The 23,425-nt window shown below is 38.6% G+C and overlaps 1 protein-coding gene across 2 annotated transcripts in view; it reads right to left on the bottom strand.

Moving 5' to 3' along the window:
• Positions 1 to 23,425, bottom strand: part of USP7 (ubiquitin specific peptidase 7) — a 77,418-nt gene that overhangs the window by 33,002 nt on the left and 20,991 nt on the right. For both annotated transcript variants that reach the window (XM_075515650.1, XM_075515651.1), the window contains exons 2-6: positions 11,465 to 11,569; positions 5,363 to 5,561; positions 3,796 to 3,934; positions 2,980 to 3,068; positions 2,138 to 2,246 (exon numbers count right to left, since the gene is read on the bottom strand). In XM_075515650.1, the coding sequence (XP_075371765.1) occupies positions 2,138 to 2,246; positions 2,980 to 3,068; positions 3,796 to 3,934; positions 5,363 to 5,561; positions 11,465 to 11,569 (641 nt within the window). The remainder of the gene's footprint in view (positions 1 to 2,137; positions 2,247 to 2,979; positions 3,069 to 3,795; positions 3,935 to 5,362; positions 5,562 to 11,464; positions 11,570 to 23,425) is intronic.

Here is a 23,425-nt window from a genome sequence, read left to right as displayed (position 1 = left end):
TTCAAATACCCAAGAACCTCCCATCTGTTGTCTGGAAACAGAGCACAGAAGAAAGGATCTCTCCATCAATCCTCACCCACGCTTCACCAGAGTCTGACTTTCCATAGGTATGTGCTTGCCTTTACTATTGTTCATTGCTTTCCCAGCTCTACTCTTGACAGTAACTTCTCTGTTAACAAAGCTCTAAATAACAGCAATAGAAATCATTATTTCTTCTAAGTAAGGAGGATTAACAGAAATAATGGAATTGGTGATAAGCAGACTGAGGATACTAGACATTTTATTTTACTCGGTTTTAAGAGGAACAAGTTTCCTCACAGTGAAAACAAAAATGTTGTAGAAATTTATTTTTTCAGATGAGACAACTACTGATTCTTCCTTATCTGTAATAACGGCAAGTGAGTATCAAAACTGTCTAAACGTACCGCTGTAGTCTGTTCTGTTTATAGGGGCTCTGAAAACCTGAAGAATGAGCAGAAAATTGGGCATTTCTGCTGATGTCCAGTAACATTTCCATAAAGGAAGCTGCAGCTACCAGCTAGTAAATCAAGCTCTCTCATATGGTCACTATCCAGATATGAACACTCCCCTAAAAGCTGATATTTATTTGGGAGCTGGGGGAGAAGTGCAGGGGAATGCCTGAAAAGATTAGTTCAGTTGAAACAAATCTCTATCACCAAAAGAATTTCTTCTTCACAGAACAAGATTACTTCATGGCACATATTGATTTACTGACTACAAGACAGTCTTGAAAGGAACTACTCAATTGGATTAGATGTAGCTATTATAAAAACACATTTTTCTTTCAAGAGCAACATGAAGTTGTCCAAAAAAATAAAATGTATAAACATTACGAGTGCTGAGCAAAAAGAACAGGCATTATAATGAATGATACACTGAATGAGTAAATTATACCTCTTGCAAAAAAGAAACAGGTGCATCACGTAAAACAAGTCAAGTATTTATCTCTTGTCCATGGCATTGGTAAGATCTCAGTTACAGTCTACTGGAGTTTGATGTGCTATTTTTTGCAACGTTTCAAAGTAAGCAGCGCATTGCAAAAGAGAGAAAAGAAATCCCAACTGGGACACTTATAGGCCACAGTGATATAAATAACGATAAGATGGTGGCAAATCTAAGACAGTGAAAAGTAGGTACATTAAAAAGGGAAATTTTGGAGAAAAGCAAGCTTAATGGAAATGTAACAACTAGTATACACAAGAGAAAGCAGAAGTCAGAACAGTTCATTTTCACTAAGAGATAGATAATAAGCACAGGAATGTGCAGAAAGGTGAATTAGGATCAATAAGACACTCCAATAAAGTAAATGGTGCGAAGTTACATTTTCTCCCAAGTATATCCCCTCTTCCAGATAGCACCTCCAGTATCAAGTTAGCGTTTATGTTTTCATCCCATTAAACCTATTGCACTATTTTAAAATGATACATTATCTAGTATATTTCATCCTGGGTTTGGATGATATATTTATTACGCTGATATTTAAAGCAGTTCTTCCTTCCAGCAAAGAAATAACATCTACAGTAAATAAAAACCATATGAATGAAGCAAATATAAAATTGTTTAAACTACTGAAATTATAATGCTTTTCACTACAAAGATGCTAACCATAATAATAGAAAATTCAATTGCATAACATAAATTAAAAGATAAAACAAATGAACTACAAAGGTCATACATGTTTATCTTTTTACACTGTTTATGGGCTGAGAAGTCATAACTGACTTCGCTATTTTAACTATTTCAAGAAAGGAAAATTACTTCTGTCTCTCATCTGCAAGATGTAGTCTTTTTTTTTTTTTTTTTTTTTTTTTTTTAACTCCAACAATTCATAGCACATTAACACATAAGACAGTCTAAGAAACACATCTTAAGCTCAGATCTTCACCAGGTACTCTGTATGCTTTCACAAAACCTAAGAGCCTACGTTCAACAAACTATAAAAGGAAGCTTCCTGCGCTCAGCCTCAAAGTAAGATGTGCATTACCATGTAAGTGGTAACTTCTCTAAGAGGACAAAGGAGGCAAAAGGAACAGACAGCTCTGTTTTGAAGCATTTATAAATATAAAATATTGGATATTTCAATTAGCATTCTCATTTTCTTTCACATATTAATTACCTTTCGTAGTTGATTTGTGAAAAATAGAGTCTGTAACAAACTGTTCATGTAACAAGTTGCTCCCTGGTTCTTTAAGCCAACATATCCTGTGTGCTTCTTCGAATCCCACCTAGAAAATAGTTAGTAGTTAAAAACAAAGTAGTTTTGTATTAACTATAATAAAGAGTATTTGTTCTAAGGTAGCACTGCTGGTAGATATCAGCTACTCTTCATTATTAAGGTTCAAATAACAGGCTACACTTCACTATTGCCTGCCAGTAACAACAGTCTGTGATAAAATGCTTTGTGATTTTGTTGTTGGGTTTTTTTGTTTGTTTGTTTGTTTGGTGTTTTTTTTTTAATATATTCTATATGGCAGAAAAATTATTTACTATGAAAGTGTACTGGAACCCAAACTGTACTTTTAAGGGCAAGTCTGTCTTTCAGTACAACCAATTTGTTTAAAAGTGACATGAAATAGAATTACTCAGATGAGGCAGTTTTAAAACAACTGTAAACCAAGGCAATTTAGATAGCAGAGCCACCTGACTGTGTCTGAAACCCTTATCCACTGTAAGATCAGAAATGTTGAGGCTAGATTTGCAGAGGTGATAAATCACAAATCAATTCATACAGAAGTTAAAGTTCCACAACTTTATGCTGACTAATACAAATGGAAATTTAACCTATACAAAAATATCTATGTGACTAATGAAAAATATTGCCATGTGAGATTCATCAATTAAAGATGACAGTGAGAATGTCTAATAAGAGCTACAAATATTAGTAACACAAAATACTCAATCTCAAGCAACATAAAAATATTAGAATTAAGAATTTTATTTTTAAACAAAGATACTTACGCCACTCCATGTGGAGCATCTGCTTGAACATAGACTTCAAAAGTAACTTTGTCCTCTTCTATAAAGCCTTTTTCAGGATCAGTAACTTCCTGTAAAACAGGAATGACACAGGAACATGGAAACTGGACCTTGCAACATAACTGTATCCAGTTAGACATCACTTAATTTCCAAGCCTGAGCTCTCAGTAATAATAAACTGAAGAAGAAAAACTGAAGGACACCAAAGCAGCTGTTTTTCAACTTAATACGCTTTAATTCTTTTTTAATGTCTCAATACATGAAGCTTGTTCCTGGCTTTTAAGGTTTTGCAGTACTATTTCAATTTTCTGTGGCTAATAAGGGTCAGTAATCAAAGGGTTTGCTGCTTCTGGACAATATTCCAGATAGATGAAAAATTAACCTTTGAAAATGCTTAAAAAGCTGTCTCAATTCAAGATAAGCCTTAGTAGTATTAATAGGGCATTAAGTATCTGTACACATATACAAAGAACACATGGAAATGCAAAAAAATCTATGTTGCTTCAGAATGACATTGACTATCACATAGTGAAAACAAAAAACAAGCATTCACATATGCAGAAAATAATAATGAGGGAATATTTAAATCACAATGTAAGTAAAAGCAATCTACAATAATTAAGTACAAGACTTTATGAGAAATTAAAAAAGAATCTTCAGCAAGGACCAAAAAAATAGCACGGGGGGGGTGGGGGTGGGGAACTATCAACCCTTTTCTATAGGTATCTCAGTATTCAGGAGTGCAAGTTCAAAACTGTTCCTATCTAGTAACAGATTAATACATGTCCAATTACTTACACTCCAGGCCATGAAGTTGGAAAAGCCCCAGTCATTTTCCTTATGAAAGAACAAGTGACTAATACGACGACTGAATGATTTTTCATCATCCTTGTAGTTTATTATCTTGAGAACCGCTTGTGCATGACAAGACCATGACCTATAAATATAGAAGAAACATTAGAAACTCATTCAAAACCAAGCTTTTTATAGTCATTAAAATAAATTTTTTGTTAGGGATTTTTGGTACATTACTTTCACATATAGGAATTTTTTTTTTCTTATTAGATGTTAAGATTTAGTTAATTGTTATTGAGGGCATGAATCCCTGGGGCTTTCTGAAGCCACATTATGAATGTGAAGCTGGGAATGGAGATTTTCTTAGGGCAACAGCGTTGTTAAGAAAGTACTATGGGGCAATCGCAGGTAACAGTGGTTTAAGAAGCTAACTGCTCTCTACGGTGAGCTATTTCTAATCTACTTCAGTGCAGATGGGTAGGCCAACTCAAGGCAGTCTTGATGTCTCCAGAGTGTGATAAGTCAGCCTTTGGCTAAGAAAAGGAGGTGGTGGTTCTACCCTCTCTCCCACAAGATAAACTCCCCAATACTCTAATTTTCTCAGCAGCACTTCTTTATAGCCATTCCTCTTCAAATTCATCCCACTTGTGCAAGACGATCAGACTGAATATCAGTTCAGACAAGGTCTCGTCACTCTCTCATGCCGTGGCATTACTGCTTGCTTAGCTCCACCGCTGCACCTTGGTTGATACTTTTGAAGATCACATTATCCTTTTTCTGTGACTCCTTGTGTGTGAGTCAATTCTCCTGTGACTAGTTAATACACTTACAACTTTCTCCTTTACCTTCTGCACCGAGCACTCACCTTTTAGATCTCAAAAATGATGGAAAAGAGCAACTTATTATTCAGAGTGAACTCTAAGTTGTGCAAGATTTGGTGCAAGAACAGAGTTACCCTACTGGAAAGCATACCTATGAGGGGTCTGCACTCTAGCTGGATAAGCTGCAGTAATGCCCCAGAAATTTGTATTTAACAATTTACAAAAGCGGTCAAAGATAGCCAAATTTGATTTGCACGCAGGACTAAAGTGTACATGTTCGTATCTCGCTTGATGAGCGATGAACTCCATTTAAGGAGATGACTACCTCATACACCGCTCTGCCTCAGTTGCTAGCAGTTACCTGCTCACACACTTTACAGGGCAGGATTTATAGCTCAGCAGGGTTAGACAAGCTTCAGTAGAACTTCAATTTGAAATAAACCCAGAACTTTTCCCATGCCAAGAAAACTGTTAGTCAAAGACTTCTCCTGGGCAATCAAACAGAAATATATCTAAATTCTACCACAAACTTGTAGCTACACAAGCTACTTTTAGCTCCTCCTAAAGAGAGGATTACTTTTATGCTTTGGGATTTAGAAAGGTGGGGGGAAAAGGGGACTCAAACCCTTGCAAGAATTCTTTCCTCTTGCAGAAAGCTAGGTAAAATAATTTTTGTAGATGTTTATTTCTTGCAATACAGATTAACTAGTATCGAATGAGGACTTCTACAATAATTAAAAGGGTCTTACGTGGAATCAGATTCAGCATTGCATTGAAGGAAGAATCCTACGCTTTTTTGGTGTGGTCTGTCCGGGTAGAGTCGTGGCATAACCATAATCTTCCATGGCAAATTCCGTACAAAGCAGGGAGGACTGAGAACTGACTCGCTCAATCTGTTGAAGCGTTCGACTGTAAACTGAAACGTTGCTTCTGATCGCCAACTTGTATCTGTAACACATGCACACAAAATTGTTTGAAAAACCTGATGTTCTTCACCCCAAAACGTCATTTTCAAAAATCATGCAACATGAGCACGTTTTACGTAGTGGGATATTGGAAGCAACTAAAAAAACCCCAGACCCTGGAAGGCACTGAACTCCTTAGCAACTGAAGGTTCATTTTTTTTCATTTTGACAGATACTGCAACACCATTCAGGAAAACAGAGCACTGAAAGACGCATTCCTTTTATACACTATTTTCTTAAATAATTCCTTAGCGCTAGAATTTGCTACCACTCAAGTTTCTTCTAAAGCAGCGGGCACAGCAAGACAGAGACATCAAATGCCTTACAACATAAATCACAGCCCACTCTAACTCTTCTATGTTGTGTAGTATCTTCACAGCCCAGTTTAAGTTAGCTGCTTGCATGCACCAGGATGTGCAAAGGATTTTCACAATCTGTTCAACTGCCCTATTGATACTCAGTCACCATTTAGTTGTTTTGTGCTTGCAACAGTATCTTATCAAAGCAGATGAACCCCATGATTGCTTGTTGGGTTTCTTTAAAATCTCATACCAGTTTGTTGAAGAACAGCTCAAGAGTAGGGTCCTGTATTCTTTGTGGTACGTGAAAATTTTAAGGATTTTTAGTGGTCTAAAACAAAATTAAATGAGACACTGGTGGTGGTTTTTTTTTTTTTTTTTAAATAGCTTATTTTGACACACACAATTAAACTAATTTTGCCTTCTTCCCACATCCCCAGTTCTTCATATACCACAATCTGTTCTGCTTCTGTTGTACACAGCTATAACAGGGTGCTGGAGACTGCGACAGCTTCAGGATGGCACAAGACTGGGCTCTCTTTATTGTGACATGCCTCATATTGCATACAGGGAGGAAAAACCTGCAACTTATCCCAACAATTTTACAGGGCAGGGATGAAGTACAGAGCATGCACGAGACACTCCCCTCCTTTTCTGTGGTTCCAACTTATCACCTGTGTAACATGGAAAGACTTGCTACTGGACATAAGGAGGCCTGAGCAGCGTACAAGGCAGCAGACAGCACCCATGGTCAGACCGCTATTCTCACACCACCCATGGGTGATGCAGAACTGAAGCAGATATGTCACACGTGCAGTGACACCCAAAACCAAAAGCACTGAGGTACAACACCAAGCCAGAAATCAGATCATGAAATTATGTGACAAGGCACACAGTATACAACAAATGTATTACTTCTGTACATGCAAAGCAGTCATTCACTCAGAAAGCTTTGCATGGCACCAGAGAGAGTGTTGAATGCTTTTTTTAAAAATCAGGTGAGCCCTGGTTGCTACCTTACTTAAAAAATGAAAGTCTCTTGATTACAACATGCAACACTGTAAAGATCATACACTTCAATGCATAACAAGTTTTGCCCACAACTGCAGGGGAGCTTTGACAGACTTCATTCTTCTCCCTTGCAAAACTGTTTTCTTTTCAAGCAGTTGTCCTACTTCCGATATTGATCTTGGCAACGCAGTTGATCTTATTTGTGTATGGCCTGACAGCCCTAAGCATTCCCAAGTATCTCTCAAAAGTAACAGTACTACAGCAGAAACCAGCTTCCCCTCTCCTCTACATCTGCAATGACCTTCACATTACCCTGTGCTGTCAGCTTCCTCAGCAATGGAAGAGTTCAAAGGATTATTTTCTCCTCTTTCTCCCTGCATGTAAGTGTAGCTAACCAGTAGTCTATTACCTACATAAAAACTATTCCCTACCCATTTTACCTACTCACTGCCTGTTGACAGAGTAGAGAGCCGGTCTTCTATGACCAAGAGCCAGATAGGCTGCAGCCAAAGGAGCTGTACGCTCTCAAACTTGATTCACAGGCAGAATAAAAAAAATCCGTAACACAGTTAACAATTTAAAAATCAGCCTTGCGTCACGTGTATCTCAAACCAGCTCGAGAACGCCTTCCTATTCATGATCAAGATCGGTACTTCTGGGCTTAGTCTAAGCTTCCGAAAAATGAGCCGACCAAGTTTGCTTTCTGCCTCCTTTGATGCAGCTTTCAGAGCACTTCAGCACAAGGATGCAGCAGCGCTGCTACGGCGTCAGCTAAAAAAAGGCAGCCCACGCAGCATCTGCAGATGCTTCAGAGAAAGTTTGCCTGTATTTCTTGATTTCTTTTCAGGAAAGCCTGTGCGTGAGAGCTCACCAGGGAAGGGTACTCTTCTCAGTAAAATATTTGAGCATCCACTAGTAACTACTCCACAAAAATGCAGCCTCATAACAAAGGTCAACCCTACAACAGACGTTTCCTTAAATATACAAAACACAACCCCCCAAAATAACAACCCTCCTTTCCTTCCAGAAAGCCCATATCTTTAGCAAGTGTAATCAATTAAAACATGAATTATATTTAAAAACAAAGTTTAAATAGTAAGTGTGATAAGTATTCTGAGCACATAAACAAGTAAAACCTTTTTTCACCGTCACAAACACGTTCACCAGTTTCCAACAGAAGACTGCAATTGGCAGCAGGATAATTTAGTAGAGACTGGCAAGTAAGACTATATATCCCTGAACTACAAATATGGCACATGATGCTGAAACACAAGGTAAAAAGAACAGACCCAGCTGACAATGCTTGGTGAAATTACATACAACAGATTACATGTGCTATGTGGAAAAGACTTTTTCCCTGATGAGATGAATGTCACATTTAGCACCTTGATACAACAAAGATCCTCCAGATCAGAAGTTCAAATACAGAACATGATCCATTTTAAGACTGAAGTACATATTTAAGTGTTTATACCTTTGAGAAAAGCAGATTTCTTTATTCTCTTAGTAAATGTTGCTACCTTTAAAGTACACTGAGGTTATTAAAATATTCTGAACCTGAATTATTAATAGAGAAACTGGCTGAATATTCTATGAATATTTTAATAATGATCCAAATACAGCATGCAATACTAGCATATGGCTAAGACTGATACTTCTGAAAGCCTCCTAGCCTCTGCAATTCTTCACAGAAATGAGACTTCAGTAGGTAATTGCAAAGCTGTGAGTTTATGTTTAGCTAGGGACCTTCTGTTTGAACTTTAACTTCTAAGGGAATTTATTCTATGTGCTGTTTCGAGTACTGATGCACTCGCAAACAAAACTTGATCAGAACCTCGATTTCATTATTTTTTATTTTATTTGCAGAAGCTGCTATTCCAGCTTACAAAGCTTGCTTCATTGAGTCATTCTCTGTACAAAGCATAGCACGTTCCTTCAGCTGGTTCTTTTTAATTGCTAAGACATCATACACAGCAACAACAGGTTCTAGTCAAACTGCTTGGGAGAACACAGCCTCATCTGAAAGTCCTGTCGGTGGTCTACAGCTGCCCCCATTCCGTGTTCTTCACAATGCCTGTGGTTAGTTGCCTAGCAAAGGCGATGAGAGCAGCACTTTCTTCCCATCTTATCAGTCTTTTTTTTTTTTTTTTGTGCTAAGCAGGAAGAACAGAAACACCTCAAAAGTTTCTTGAACTCAGAAATTCACCAGAAAGCTGGTTTCTATGATCCTGCTGGCAGCACCAACCTTTTACCCTACTCTTCACCTCTTTTGCAGGAACCATTAAACTCATTAAGATTTTCAGTGAAGAGGTATCTAAATTCTCTTCATGCATTCTTTATCAGCTCAGATTGATCCCACTTGCTATGAATAACAGCAATGGAAAACAGAGCATGTTTATCAAAGAGGCCAACGTCTCCCTCCATTTTTCCTATCTTGTGAATCTCCAAGCTGTCCATTATACATGTACATCGTGCTGCAAACCAGGACAGCAAGAGAACAAACAGCAAGAGAGCAATTGCACCGATGTGTAAATAATGCAACAGCAAGCAACTAATCTGATTTACAAGACTTGGAAAAGAGGCATCACCCACTTATGTGATGCAAGTCTTCAGGAATGTTTTTGCAATTATAACATTTTGCAATAACACTACTTTCTATCCGTGTCAAAGCAGAGCTATAACACCACCAAGATGTAGCCAGACACTCTTTATCCAAATATAGTAATAAGGAACTATTAGAGTATTGCTTAATAATCACATTTTAACCCTGAAAGACGTCCCACAGCAGAGTGGGTCAATGCTCCTGACCACACTGAAAGTCCACAAAGACATGAGTACTACCATAAACAGAAGCTTTCACAAGCCTTTTGCTGAACACCTTCAGATACTTCTTCTCCTATCGCGACACCTTCATATCCAGTTCTCTGAGATGAGTTGAATATTGGTACACGACACTGTTTTACAGCAGCTTTTTGGTTAAAAAGTCAATGTTATTCTGAATGAAGAGGTGTACATCTGATTACTTGCCATCTTTGATATAGCCTGGTTTTCATCAGCTGCTTCTGCAGCCTAAGTCCCTTTTGCTTAATTCGTGCAAGTATATACAGACCAAATTCTGGACAAATTTTTGTACTAATTGACCAATGTGTTATCTACTGGCTGTACTGATAGCAAACACTATCAGGCTTTAAACCTATAAACACCATTACTGAGAACAGAAGTCCAACAGAGCTGTCCTTGCCAGTTGGTGTCAACCCACGTGATCTTCTCTTGCCACCCTCCAAATACCAGAGCCCGACAAAGACATGTAACATCTTTATAACAGATAACTTGATTTTGATAAAAACAGAATTCCCTATTTCAGTCTCAGGTAGTTATTCTGAGCAAGAAATCAAAGCCCATCAGGCAATCAGACAAAAAAATTCATAGGCTAAGCAGACCTCATTTTTACTTTATTGTGAGAATCTGATCATAGGAAACTTTACCTTTGCCAATGATACAGAGGCAATTCAACCATGAGATGCTTTTGTCCTGAATTTAAACCATATTCTCTTCATAGAACATTACTATTTTCTATCAGTATTCTATTCTATGTTCCTTGAATACATGAAAGTAAGCACTTTTTTGACCTTTAACCTCAAACTCTGACTTTTCTCAAACAAAACACTCAACATTTTGCACAAATCTAAATAAATGTTTAAGCCTAGTCCTGAATGTAGTCTCACAAGAACAGCATGAAATAAGGCATCAAATAAGAAATCCCACTCATATTTTGTCTCCCTTCTCCCAATTCAATTTTATTTAGTTCTTCAAAACAAGAGCAGTCCCTCCCATATCCTCTCCTAAGAAATATCATTGTACATTTTCCTCACTAAACATAACAGACTTAAGTGAATTACAAACTCATTATCTTTCTTTAAATAAGCCCAGACACATCTACTTAAAAATTATTTGATCTTCTGTAACAGAAAAAACTGTACACCCTTATTTTCATTTAATAGACCAACAAAAACATTTCAAAAACACATGTCCCCTTTTATTAACAGGGCATCAATACATACTTCTTCCTTTGCATTTGCAAGTAAAAGGGCATCAGAGTTGGGGGTGAGAAAAAATGTTCCTCAACAGAAGTTACCACTGACTTACATACAAAGAGAAAAACTGATCACAGCTGCCACCCAACAACAGAGTAGGACAGATAAGGATTCTAAACGTCCTGAAGGAACTGCATAACTGACAAAACTACTATTCAGCAAAGCACCAGCTGCAGTACGTTTAAAGGGACGTATCACAAAATATAACAATAGACAGTATCACTTTCAGCAATTTTTAAATGAGTACCTAGAAAGAATAAGAGGAAAAAAAATCCCAAGCCCTCGGATGCCTAATCCTATTGTATAGCTATGTTAAAAGGATGCCTATGCAGAAAACCAGCAGTCATAACTACTGAGGGTTTCATTTTTTTTAATGAGCTGCAGTTCAGAGGACACAGGTAAGACACGGACCATTTTGCCCTCAAAAATCACAGAAAGAAAGAGGCCAACAAACCCCATGTTTTTATCAAATATTTACTCACCATCTTCCATGTCTTCTTCCGTGTTGTTATGTCCATCAGCCATTGCTACATTCCCATTAATAACAGGATTTTGAGTAATTCTTGGAGGATCATCTGTATCTCCAGCTAACACAGAAAAACATATAAAAATTAATCAGCTATACTAACATTTCTGTCTCAGGTAGTGCTTATGAGACACAATGGCACACTTTTGTGCAAAACAGTATCTACTTAAATTACAGCACAATTGTACTGGTATGTGTCTAAAATTCCTCAAATAGATTAATACTTATGGATGAAGCAAAAAGCGTGCATTAATGTGAAATACAAATATGAAGAACATAAATTGATTCTTAAGTTTCCAAATGGCCTTACAGTCAGCATCTCATAATCAAGTCTCACTAAATAAAAACAAACTTTTAAATTACTTTATCTGGCGTTCCACATTTTTATACAGATACAAGTGTCTAATAGCAGACTTTCTAAATTAACAATTTACTTTCAGACTTCTTCACTGTTGCTGCTTTTTAAAAAAAACCCTAAACATTTAATCAAATGTAACAGTACGATTTAAATCTTGCTTGGAAAAATTGGAAAGGCAATCCTTTACCATCTCAGGAACATTTCAGAGGTAACGTTTTCCAGTTTCTAGCCATCATTGTTATTAAGTTTTGCTACAGTAACCGTTTAAAACATATGTAAACACCACTAAAACAAGAGATATGAAACAACTCTATGAACTAAAACCCCATCGTTTTAAAGATGCAGTGCTTTGATTGAACAAGCATCTTCCTGATTTATCCAACAACCGAACAACGCCTCCTTCCACTGCTTGCGCATCAAAAGCTGATGGATCATTTCAGCATGATTACGGGGAAGCAGATATATTCTTGAATAAACTGGTTTTTATCATCAAACTGCAAAACCTATAACCCCTCGCAACCATCTCAAGGACAAGCACTACTTAAAAGACACACTTTAAAGTCTCTGATAAGCTTCTCTGATATACCAGTCCTGGTATTAACTTGCACATTCTACTACACCACAAAACCCCCGAAGTCACCCGTTTCTGTAACTAAGAACAGTTTTATACCCCAAAGCCACAGGCAAGGTGCTGACTGCGTGGGCAGCTAGGGATGCGGGTAACCTGTCCCACGGGAAGGAAGCCGCTCCCGAGGGAGCAGCCCGGCGGCCGGCGCCCGCCGCGCCCCGTCAGCACCCTGGACAGAGCCGCCCTCGCCGCCAGGCGCGGCCGGGCCCGGGCCGGGCCCCGCAGGCGCAGGCGCGGGGTGCCCCGCGGAGGGTGCCTGGCCGCCTGCAGGAGCGGCGGAGCGGGAACAACCGGCCGAGACGCTCGTCCCCGGCTGGACGTCGCCTGTACGAGGGGGACAAACGCATGCCTCAGGAAGCGCAACGAGCTGTGGCGATGGCTGCGGGATCCTCGCCGGCGTCTTTTAAAAGCAGGGGACGAAGGCCGAAGGCACGGTACGCCCCGCGAGAAGTGAAGTGAAGGAGGACCAGTCACCAGTTGCTCCACAGTCCCCCCTCTCCTCACAGCCGTGCTGAGGTGTGCACAACATGCTTTTGTCCCCATTCCAATTCACAGTACACAAGAAAAGATACTTTACAACCGGCATTCCTACTCTTGATTATTTACTCTGCTAGTAAATCCACAGAATTAATAACCCCTGCCCTGAGCACGAACAGAAACAGGTCAGGTTAGAGACTTACTTCTGGATTAGAGCCACAAAAGAACGTAAACTTGACGCTCAAACACGGCTTTTGGAAGCTTACAAGGAGGCAGCAAATCTCACCGAGGCATGAGGGAAACGTATATGCTGAAACATACAGTACGCAGCACCCACGATACAGTGCGCACCTTTCTCATTTCTCATCATTAGCACAAAAGCAAAATCAAGTATGATTTAAAATTTTGATTTTATTAGAAAAAGGTTTGCAGAAGATTGGCTCCTGAGCAATACAGCTGCAGAAGCCCCCACTAGCAGCTATCAGCACCGGCATTGCTGCAGCACGGTAGAAAAGCAAGTTAAAATAAACAGAACTTAATTACAACAAAATTAAGGGGGGCGGGGGGGGAAACAGGTTTGAACTGCTGCAACTCAGGAACAGGAAAAGCAACAAAGAGAAGAGTAAGAAGGAAAAGTCACTAAGTTTATTTCCATAGCTTGCCTTTTTTTTTTTCTTTTTAATCTTTTAACAGCATGGTGATAGTCTGACAAGGAAGCTGTCCTCTGTGTCACTTGTATCTGGAAGCATACAGCATGCCTACAGTAAGGCAAAAATTGCTTACGCTAAATTAAAAATAAAAATAATAAAAAATTCTAGTATTAAAGTTCAAATCATGAAGGCAACTTAGTATCTAGGAACAAACAGAAGCAAACACCTGAGGAACAGTCAGTTCTTCACTAAAAGCCCATGCAAAATATTCTATTAACAGAGGATTTAAATGCCGATACCATATTTTATGGGGAAAAAACTGTCCTTAACTAAGAAAATAAAGACTTTTCTATGAGACTGCTCTACATTCCTCAAAAGTATGAACAGTTAGCAGAGAGGGGGGAGAAAATGCAGAACAGATCATAGCAAAAGCAATCAACTTAAAAGATAAACAGAGGCAGCTTCTGAGAGATGCTATTTAGTGATAAGATAAACTGAATCATGATGTATGCCACTGCTGCTTTTTCTGACATATATTGACACACATTTTGTAACACAGCTTTCAGATATGGAACCCAGATAACACTAGTGAATGTTTTTGGCTTCTGTGAAAAAAGGAAATTTTTAACTTCTAATAAAATTCAGCTAACAGTAAATACTTTGCACAAACAAAACACAGTCCTTTGTCAACAGATTTACTAGCAAGCAGTATGACAACATTTATTTCCAACGATAGCACTGAAAACCGGTAATTTATGTTTTCCTCTGTTGTCCTTAAGAGCTCATAGGAAAGAATTAATTAAATCTTGGTATGATTTGACAAGAAACATGTTTTCCTTCGCCTCAAGCAGAACGATGCCAAAGACTTATTCAAATTATACAATACAGGATTAATAAAAAGTACCTGTCCACACTGCCCAGGAAAACCTTCCTACCAAACATACCACTTAATACACTGCTGTCTTTAATCCAGCTTAAACCACAGTATGCCAACATCACCCCAGTCATGTCATCTGTCAGTTCCTAGACCAGAATACCCAGTTTTAATTGTACCCCTGGAATAAATTAAAGATGCAGTCTATTAATCAACCAAAAGTTAACATAAACCACATAAATTAAGGAAGTATTACAACAAAGCATGAAGTGACCTTATGAATAAGGAATGTTTTTAACTCTTTACAGTACTGCAAAATATTAAATAAATACAGCTTTCAATACCAGAATTTTAGACACTGTCAGACTGTTTGGTGACAAACACTTAAGTTGTTTTCTACCTCCCCAAAATGCAACACATAAAACTTTGTAGCTATGCTCTCCTTACAAAAAGGAATGCAAGGCAACATGAAGAATAGTGAAGATCATTTCTTCCGAAACATTTAACATTTAAGGTTATATTCAGTTTTCTATCTACCCGTGCCACTGCATTACAAACAAACAGTACAGCTTGAAGTGTTTAAAGGGGGTCTCTGCAATTTGGAGGTTAAGACACCTTCCAAGAAGAGGCATTTCAGATATTAGTGAGTTTGAGCAAAACAAGAGCTTTCACTTACTGAAAGATCATGAATGCTGAAATGAAATCAATCTAAAAATTTATGTATGCAACTGGAAGAAACTGGAGCATGACAATATAGTTTGGGAAGTTAGTAAGAAGTGTCAGTCACCTTACGCAGACAAATTACTGGATCATATATAAATGACTCTGCAGGTGCACACTTCTCATCCTTCATTAACTAAGTCTGTCACTGAAGTGTCGAGATGAAAGCCTGAAACCAAAATGGTTATTGCAATTGATGCTAAGGGAAAAGAGAAGAGGAGAGGAGAAAAAGAGGAGAGGAGAAAAAGAGGAGAGGAGGATGAAATCCTCTGAAACTACCATCTTGCCATGGGATACCAGACCTTACAGAAAGTATTAAAAAAAAAAAATCTCCTTGTTATGGACTATGACCTCAACATTATCATACTCAAATACCCACACTGTTAAGTAATCAGAACAAAAATAGCACCAATGATTAAAAAAGATTGTACTCAAAAAAAAAAGCTGTTTAGATGGATTCAGCTGGTTTAATAAGATGAACTTAATGCCATTGAAAGATATATTGCTCTATTGTTCCACTGTTCACAATAATTCAAATCTACAGGGAAGGAATCTCAAAGTTTGTTGTATTTTTTTCCTATTAATGAGAAAGCAGAAAAGATTTTGTCAAGATCATGTGGCTTTTGGCACACCATAAGTCCTGTTATAAGACAGCAGTACTGCAGGATTTCATCTCTCCCTAAGATGTAGGATACCTTGCTCAGCAGTACACACGTGCTTGCAGTCACATGTGGACAAAAGCTACAGAATGACTCCACTATTGCAGCAATTAAATTATGGCAGAATACTGCTACTACTTTAACAATGGTGACAGCGAGCTACTAACTTCATAGTTTCAGTCATGACTCATATCACGCCAAGTATTCAAATTTTGAAAGATTATCTATAATGCTTGTCATTAGCTTTTGGATCTGGCAGCCACAGAGGAGAAACTGAAGCAGTCTCCCTAGCGGGTTATGAAATACTTCTGATTCCTTTTGAGGTTAAAGAGACCACAATGGAGGAGTAATAGTGATACTAAAAACTTGCTTACAATTATCATGTACAACCCCCTCACGATGGAAATCACTAGTACTGACAGGGACTTTTACAAGTCACTACAGACTGTTTGCATAGACCTCCATGCAGAACTGCCACAGCTACCCCAGAAACAACAAGGGAGTTGCACTAACGGTAGCATTAGCAGGCCAAGAGAAGCCAGACAGTCATTCACTGCTGGTAGCAGCTTGAAGACTTTGACACTCCAACCTTCATATCCACGGTTCTGCCTTTAGGGGGGGAAAGCTGAAAACACAAGACTTTCTCCCCTGCTACTGGATTAAATGGATATTCCAGAATCCAAGCCTTCATAAAAGTTTTTAAAAGGTCTTTTAATACTTTTTTTGTTTGTTTTTTTTTTAATGTAAACAGAGCTGTATGTACAAATATGATAAATTGGGGGGGTCTGGGGTGTGAAATCCAATGGATGAGTGAAGCTGCAATAAGCACTGAGAAAAGTGACTTACTAAGCAAAAATATAAGGTGGTAAGAGATAAGAATGAAGTCAGGCTATGTAAATCTCACTGAAAAATGAGCAAAGTCAGTCTTGTAGCAGTCAAATTACATCAGCATCAAAGCATATCAATTACATGCTGAGCACGCAGTCCAGGTCCAGCTTTGCACCTCTGTGTCAGAACTCACTGGACCGCTTGAAAGTGGAGGAACCTGTAACAGCCCCCCGGGGCAGCCCCGCTGAGCCGCTGGTCCTCAGCGCTTACTGCGTAACCCCTCTTCAATTGTGAACATACTATAATCTCTTTTCAAGAGTTTTAAAAGTAAATATTTTAAAATGTATCAGGCAGTATTTCAAATAAACCTCTGTAAGTTTGCTTTTTCAGTGCATAATGCAGAATGCCAGTTTCGCATGGATAATACCACACAAGTATAAAGTATAAAAAAAAATAACGACCACTGCTAGAATTATCATGAAGAAACACCCAGTGATTTCAAGTGCTATATTAAATATCACCTCTTTTATCACCAAATTGATCTTTGCTATTATAACTATTGGGCAGCATATCAAAATACATCACTGAAAAATTCCTAAAGCAAGCAGTAAATGCAGTGCTTTCTGAAGCAGTTACTGGACTGGGGTGGTGCAAAGAGGACAGTGATGAGACTCATTCAGAAAACCTTAAAGCAAGAATATTACTTGTTGAAAGCAAACAGGAAACTTAGAACAATGTGAAGATGAAGTATAAATACCTGCCTTTAACCAGAAAAAACAATGTCAACAGGTTACTCCACAACTCTCTGTAGCAAAGACACCCCAAACCATGCTTGTAAGCAGTCTGTGGGTAGTCTATTGAACCAGTGGAACTGTTTTTTATGTGACTATACTAACAGCTCAGAAGAAAACCCGTGGGCTCCAGCAACTTGCTTCTCCAAAAGTCTGGATACCAGTCAGTCTCCAACAGTCTGGATCGATTTAAAAAAACAAAACAAACAAAAAAAAACCCACCAAAAAAACTCCCCCCACACAACACCAAACACCACACAAAACACCACACACATCAAAATTAGCCAAACAAGTTCCCAACTCCATCATCTGAATGAAATTAAAGATTGACTGCTGTAAGTTAAACAACTAGAAGTGTTCAAAGCAAAAATTTCCCCTCACTTGCTCTGGAAGAACTCAGCCTTTCAGAAGTGAGAGAAACTGTTTGGCCTCTAATCCCTACCTGCAGTTAGAATACAAACACCACTTACTGCACAAAGGGACTCAGGAGAAAAGGAATTAAATGAACAGTGTTCTACACAGTTTCATTTTTTCCAGACAGTCCTAGGTTGCTGTAATGAAAACCTGAAGAGCATCAACCAATTTCTGTAGTGTGTCTGCCTTTCAAAAGGCATCCAAAAACAAAGCAGTCCACCTAAAACATTTTTAAAGGATGAAACAGTAACAGAGACTGAGATTAATCTGGCCAGTAAAATGGGAGGAGGGGAAAGGGAAGTACATAAATCCCTAAGATCCTACGGACGGATGTCAAGGTGTAGGTAACTGCTGCCACAGATGTTTCCCTGACTTGTAAAAATCATATAATTTGCATTTGCAGCTAAAAGTTAATTCTCACATTAGCAAAATGGTGGGTAATTTGCTTTTGTTTATTATTTTTCTTCCTTCATGGTTCATTATTTCTTCATTACTTGATCCAGTGTCAAAAGGTGTATCTAGCAATGTAAACCTCTAAAGGAGAAAGCTATGAAGAACAACGACTTAGTCTTAAGGGAAAAGGCTTCCAGAGAGTATCAGGAGGCAAGCTTACAGATTACGGGAGAAAGGTGTTATGAGCATAGGAACCAAGATGACTTGTAGCTAGGGAGACAAGGTTTAATGGTCTTCAATGCTTTCCAAATTTGCCTTAGCAAATTTAGAAAGAAATAAAGAAAGTTGAAAGGACATTTATTTACTAAAGAGCAAGTAGCCAACATTAGAACTTATAAAAAATAGGAACAGTATTATATGGAAGTCTCTTGCCCTCTACTTGTCACCTGAAACAACTAATTATTGCATTATTGACTGTGAATTGCAAATCCCCCACAGAAGCAGAGGATGCTACACAAGACAGTAAATGAAGATGAAAACTTTACTGGGATGGGACAACTTCCTGGAAGCAGACTTATAACCTCTGCTGTGCCTACAAAATATTTAGCAATGACTAGACAGACAATAACATTGCAGCCACCACTTATTACATTGATCAATCATTATATTGCTGTTGCCTTGTATTCCTATCATTATGTCTGCCTGTCCAAAGAGAACATTGACAAAACATAGGATGGCAAGACTGGTTTTAAATTGCACCAATGTACCTAATGAATCTTAAAAAAAAAAAAAAAAAAAAAAAGATCATATTAATAGGTTTCATGACTATTCTATCTATTCTATTCTTAGATAAAACAAAGTTATTACTCTAAGAAGCTCCTGAACACTAAACAACAACTAATATTTGACTTGTTGATACCAGTCTGTAAAGTAAACAGTATCTGAAACTTCATCCTACTGAGAAAGTTATTTTTATTTGGAAATAAAAGGGAGGTACAATAACTTTGTGGATAGAAAAATAGCTGAGAACAAATAGCCTACACAGAACCTGCTCTATAAACTAGGCAATTTGCTGCAGCAACTCACTTACCTGCTTACCTTCAAAGACAGAAGCAGTCTGATGGCACTTTACAAAACAAAATTTTAAGTCTTAAAAATGTGATTAACTTCTCATAGGCATGTATAAAGCATTTAGGGTATCATCAATGCAATTACTCAGTGGACGAAAAGCCGCCATTTAAGAAGTCACCCCGAAAAATTTACTAAAACAAACAGTGAGTAAGTTACTGCCTGCTTTCAGCAGTTTAACTCATTGCTTTATGAATAATTCAGTGTTAAATGAAAGATTGCATGAACCAGAGTTCAGTTTGGACACTAACACCACACCCATAACCATTCAACATATATATAACTTTATAATCCTCCTGAAGGAGTTTGCATAGACAGCCTCCTCATTTTAAGACATTTTTCATACACTTTTTAAACTCCAGGCGTTTAATAACTTGGGGTAGACAGCAGCACCAGCATGAGTTTTTCTTCAGTACAGTGATGTTACTTACCAGAAAGATACCAACCTGCCTGTCTCACTAACCTGGCTTTACCCATTCTCCAGTGCCACAACCACTTAGCAGTCATCAGGGCAAGAGAAGGCCTGCTGAAAAATCTTTCATAGTTCCTTAGCGTGATGAGCTTTGTTAGCTTAGGTTACACTTCTAGAAAACTATCAGATCAGGAAGAAAGGAAGGAAGACTGCTTCTGGCTCCCATGTAATACTCAAAAACCAGTACCTAGAACAGTTGACAAGACAAATTATTTTCTTCCATGATAAGGAAAGGCTGAAGCATCAGAAGTGTCATGGCCTATTATGGCAAGAGCTACTGGACTTGCACTACCTTCTCTTTGCTGTATCTAGAGCAGCAAGGCTATAGAAGCAACTACCCTAACTCGTCACATCTTGTCTCTGCACATTCCAGAGATGGTAGTATGATTACATCTTTGCTGAAGACAAGGCACTCGGTCCCAACCTACTGAACACACCCTAAACAATGTGTTTTTCCAGTATCACACCCCTCTTTATGTTTTACTGCTTTACTGAGTAATGGACTTATCTCTTGCAACAACAAACACTAAGCTCTTCGGCAGTCATCACTAGAAAGGCTGAAACTACTCAAAGAAAAACGAACTTCTGACACAAGGAAGAAAAGGATACACTCTCAACTGGAGCCAGGGCTGTCCAAGCATCACAGAGCATTTATCTTTATACATGACACTATACCCAGCGTGCTATAGCGCTGCGATCACATTCTTGGCATTGTAAAAAAGAAAATTAAATAGCAATTAAAATGAGTTTATTTGGCTAATAATATGAGCACTTTATGGGACTGGCGATTATGCTCCCATTAGCACCTCCCTCTTTGCTTGTGAAAGTATACAAAAGCATACACCTTCACCACCTGGATCAGCATAATTTTTAGTAGTCAGTCAGCTACATTCATTTTCAGGACTCACTTCTGTATCATTTTGGATGAGTACAGTCCACAGTTTCAGAAGGTTTTGGGGTACATCTATTAAAGTAAATACTATGACTGAATACTTGCTATATTCTTAAGTAGCAAAAAGGTTTTGCACATTTAACAGTAATATAAAATGTTGCCTTACTCTTTTTGAAAAATGGGCTACTATGATCACGTCTACCACTGGCCCAAACTAGCTCTGAAGGTAGACTGATTCTGTGTAGTTACTTTGTTACAAAGTCATTCACCATTATTTCAGATTCTGAAATCCTGTTTGAGAATGGATTCATACTTACAGCGAATGCTAACTGCACTGCTCACTCCTGAACTCAGTCTTGAAGTATGCCGAGCTTTGCTCACACTAGCAGTAGCGTGGAAAGGTAGCATGAATATATTAAATCTTTTTTTCCTAATACTGACATGATTTTTTAAACTGTTGAAACACTGTTGATCTGTCCATGTTAGAGTTTAAATGCAAAAATAATTTCCTAGCAAAGAGCAACAATGGATAATAATACCGATTTTGCACTGCAATTAATTTTACAGACACTAGGAGGGGAAAAAAAATTTAACTTTTAGCCTCATACCTTAATTTACCTTTAAACAGGACAGATCACTCCAAGCTAGAGAAACTGTGCAATGTGCACATCAGAGATGACATACCTAGGATCTAACACCTTCAGCATTTCTTCCCGTTATTTTCAGTAATGCTTTTAAATGTCGTTCTTTATCACTGGATTTCCTAGTGTTGATCTTGTTTTACCTCTTCTTCCTTATGCTTTCTGCTGTGCAGAGAAATTGATAGATATGTAAAGTAGGTTCACAGGAATCTGACTGAGTGGTTACAGGTAGCTAGTAGTTCTGAGACTAGGCTTTTGGGAGAAGAGCGAAAGGCCAACAAATCAGGAGAATAAAAACTGTTATACAATTGTGAAAAAGAACGCAGGCAGAGTTAATGGTATTTCCTTCTCATTTGACAATACCAAACAAGCTTAAATCCAGGCTTCTTTGCTGAATAGTAGTCTGAATCAAATATGCTCACAAAAAATTACTCCTCTTAGGCTAACTACGCAACTACTAAACCTGTTTTAAAGGTGGCTGTTACAGCAAAGCAGCATGAAATCACAAGCCAAATCATCTACAAGCTTGACCTGGTAGTCCTATGGCAAATCTAGAAAAAAGCAAAAACGTCCTTGGGTACACAGACGGTGGTGATCTATGCCATGCCACATGATGTATACACTGCTCAATTGGGATGCACAACTGGAAGATCTTGGGACTTCCTAAGCACAGTATCTCACTATATTGTTCTTGAAGTGGTGCTTCTATAAAGAACTACTATGGGCTCTAATTAGCACAGTGCACTGAATATTACAACAATCTGAATTATATTATTGAAGCAGAAAGATGCTGTTTATAAGGAAGAACTGTAAATAAAGCCTGCCATGTGTGCTGGTTTGACTTCTTCATATAACACGTTAACAGGTTAAGAACGAGGACAGAGAAAACAGACTGGATTCACTTCAGAGAAAAGGTGACTAAAGGGGGGTACGGGATATGCCAGACAAATATCCTGAATAGCATGGAGGGGAAAAACAAACAAACAACCCACCAGAGAACAATTATTTTCTACTACTTACCATACAAGGGGCTTTACATGAAATTACCAGAATGCAAGTTTAAAGGAAACAAATAAAATCCTTTTTCATGCTGCACGTGAAATTTCTGAAAGCTATGAAACGTTATCAGAAGATGCTGTGGAGGCCAAGACACCTTCCCAGCTCCCTCTGGCTCAAGGGCAGTAGCACTAGTGCAAAACAGGAGGTCCACAAAGCACAGTAATACAGGTTTGCCACCGGCCAACAAAGGAAGCCATGGCAGGCTGAAGGGAACAGGAATGGGGAGGGACACTGCTGCAGGGCACCCTCCCAGGCCCCCATCTCATGGCTCTGGGATTTCCTGATGGTGTCTCTGCATTTCAAAATGCCCTATGAGCACGCGCCCCAACTTTGCAAACCAGTAGACATTACTCATATTTACACCACCCGGCAAGGAGTGCCACAGTTTAACTTTGTTATACAAAATAACTCTTTTTCTTTTTGTTTTCAACCTGCCCTCTGAGGTTACATTGGATGTTCTCCAGGTCTTACATTGCTTCTGTTTCACCTTCGCCTGCCACTTGTGCTCTCCAGACTTTTAGCATATCTCTCCTCAGTTACCCATGACACTAGGGCCAGACAGAGGCTTCCTAGTCTACTTAGTCATTACTGCTATGGCAGCCATTTGATACCTTTTATGATCTTTATTTTCCTTGTTGTAACTTCTTTACTTCTCTTATACCTTTTTAAGATGGAGGAGGAAAGCAAGGCTGTTAACCAGGCTGCACTCAGTGTTCAAGATGCAGAAGCACAGTGAACTTACACAAAGCATACATTATTCCCCATTCACTTCCGAAGGCAAAGCAATGAATGGAAGAAGATTCCATCAGGAGTGGTGAAAAGGCAGGGAGGCAGCCTGGCCAGGCTCAGACACCCTCGGGGTGAGCACAGCAGGGAAGGGAACTCGCCATACCTCCCCTGCCCTAACATTTAATGTAAGCATCTGCTACCGAC

This window comes from Mycteria americana, chromosome 12, assembly GCF_035582795.1.
Source record: "Mycteria americana isolate JAX WOST 10 ecotype Jacksonville Zoo and Gardens chromosome 12, USCA_MyAme_1.0, whole genome shotgun sequence".
NCBI classification, from domain to species: Eukaryota; Metazoa; Chordata; class Aves; order Ciconiiformes; family Ciconiidae; genus Mycteria; species Mycteria americana.
This window is presented reverse-complemented; position numbering and strand designations above follow the sequence as displayed.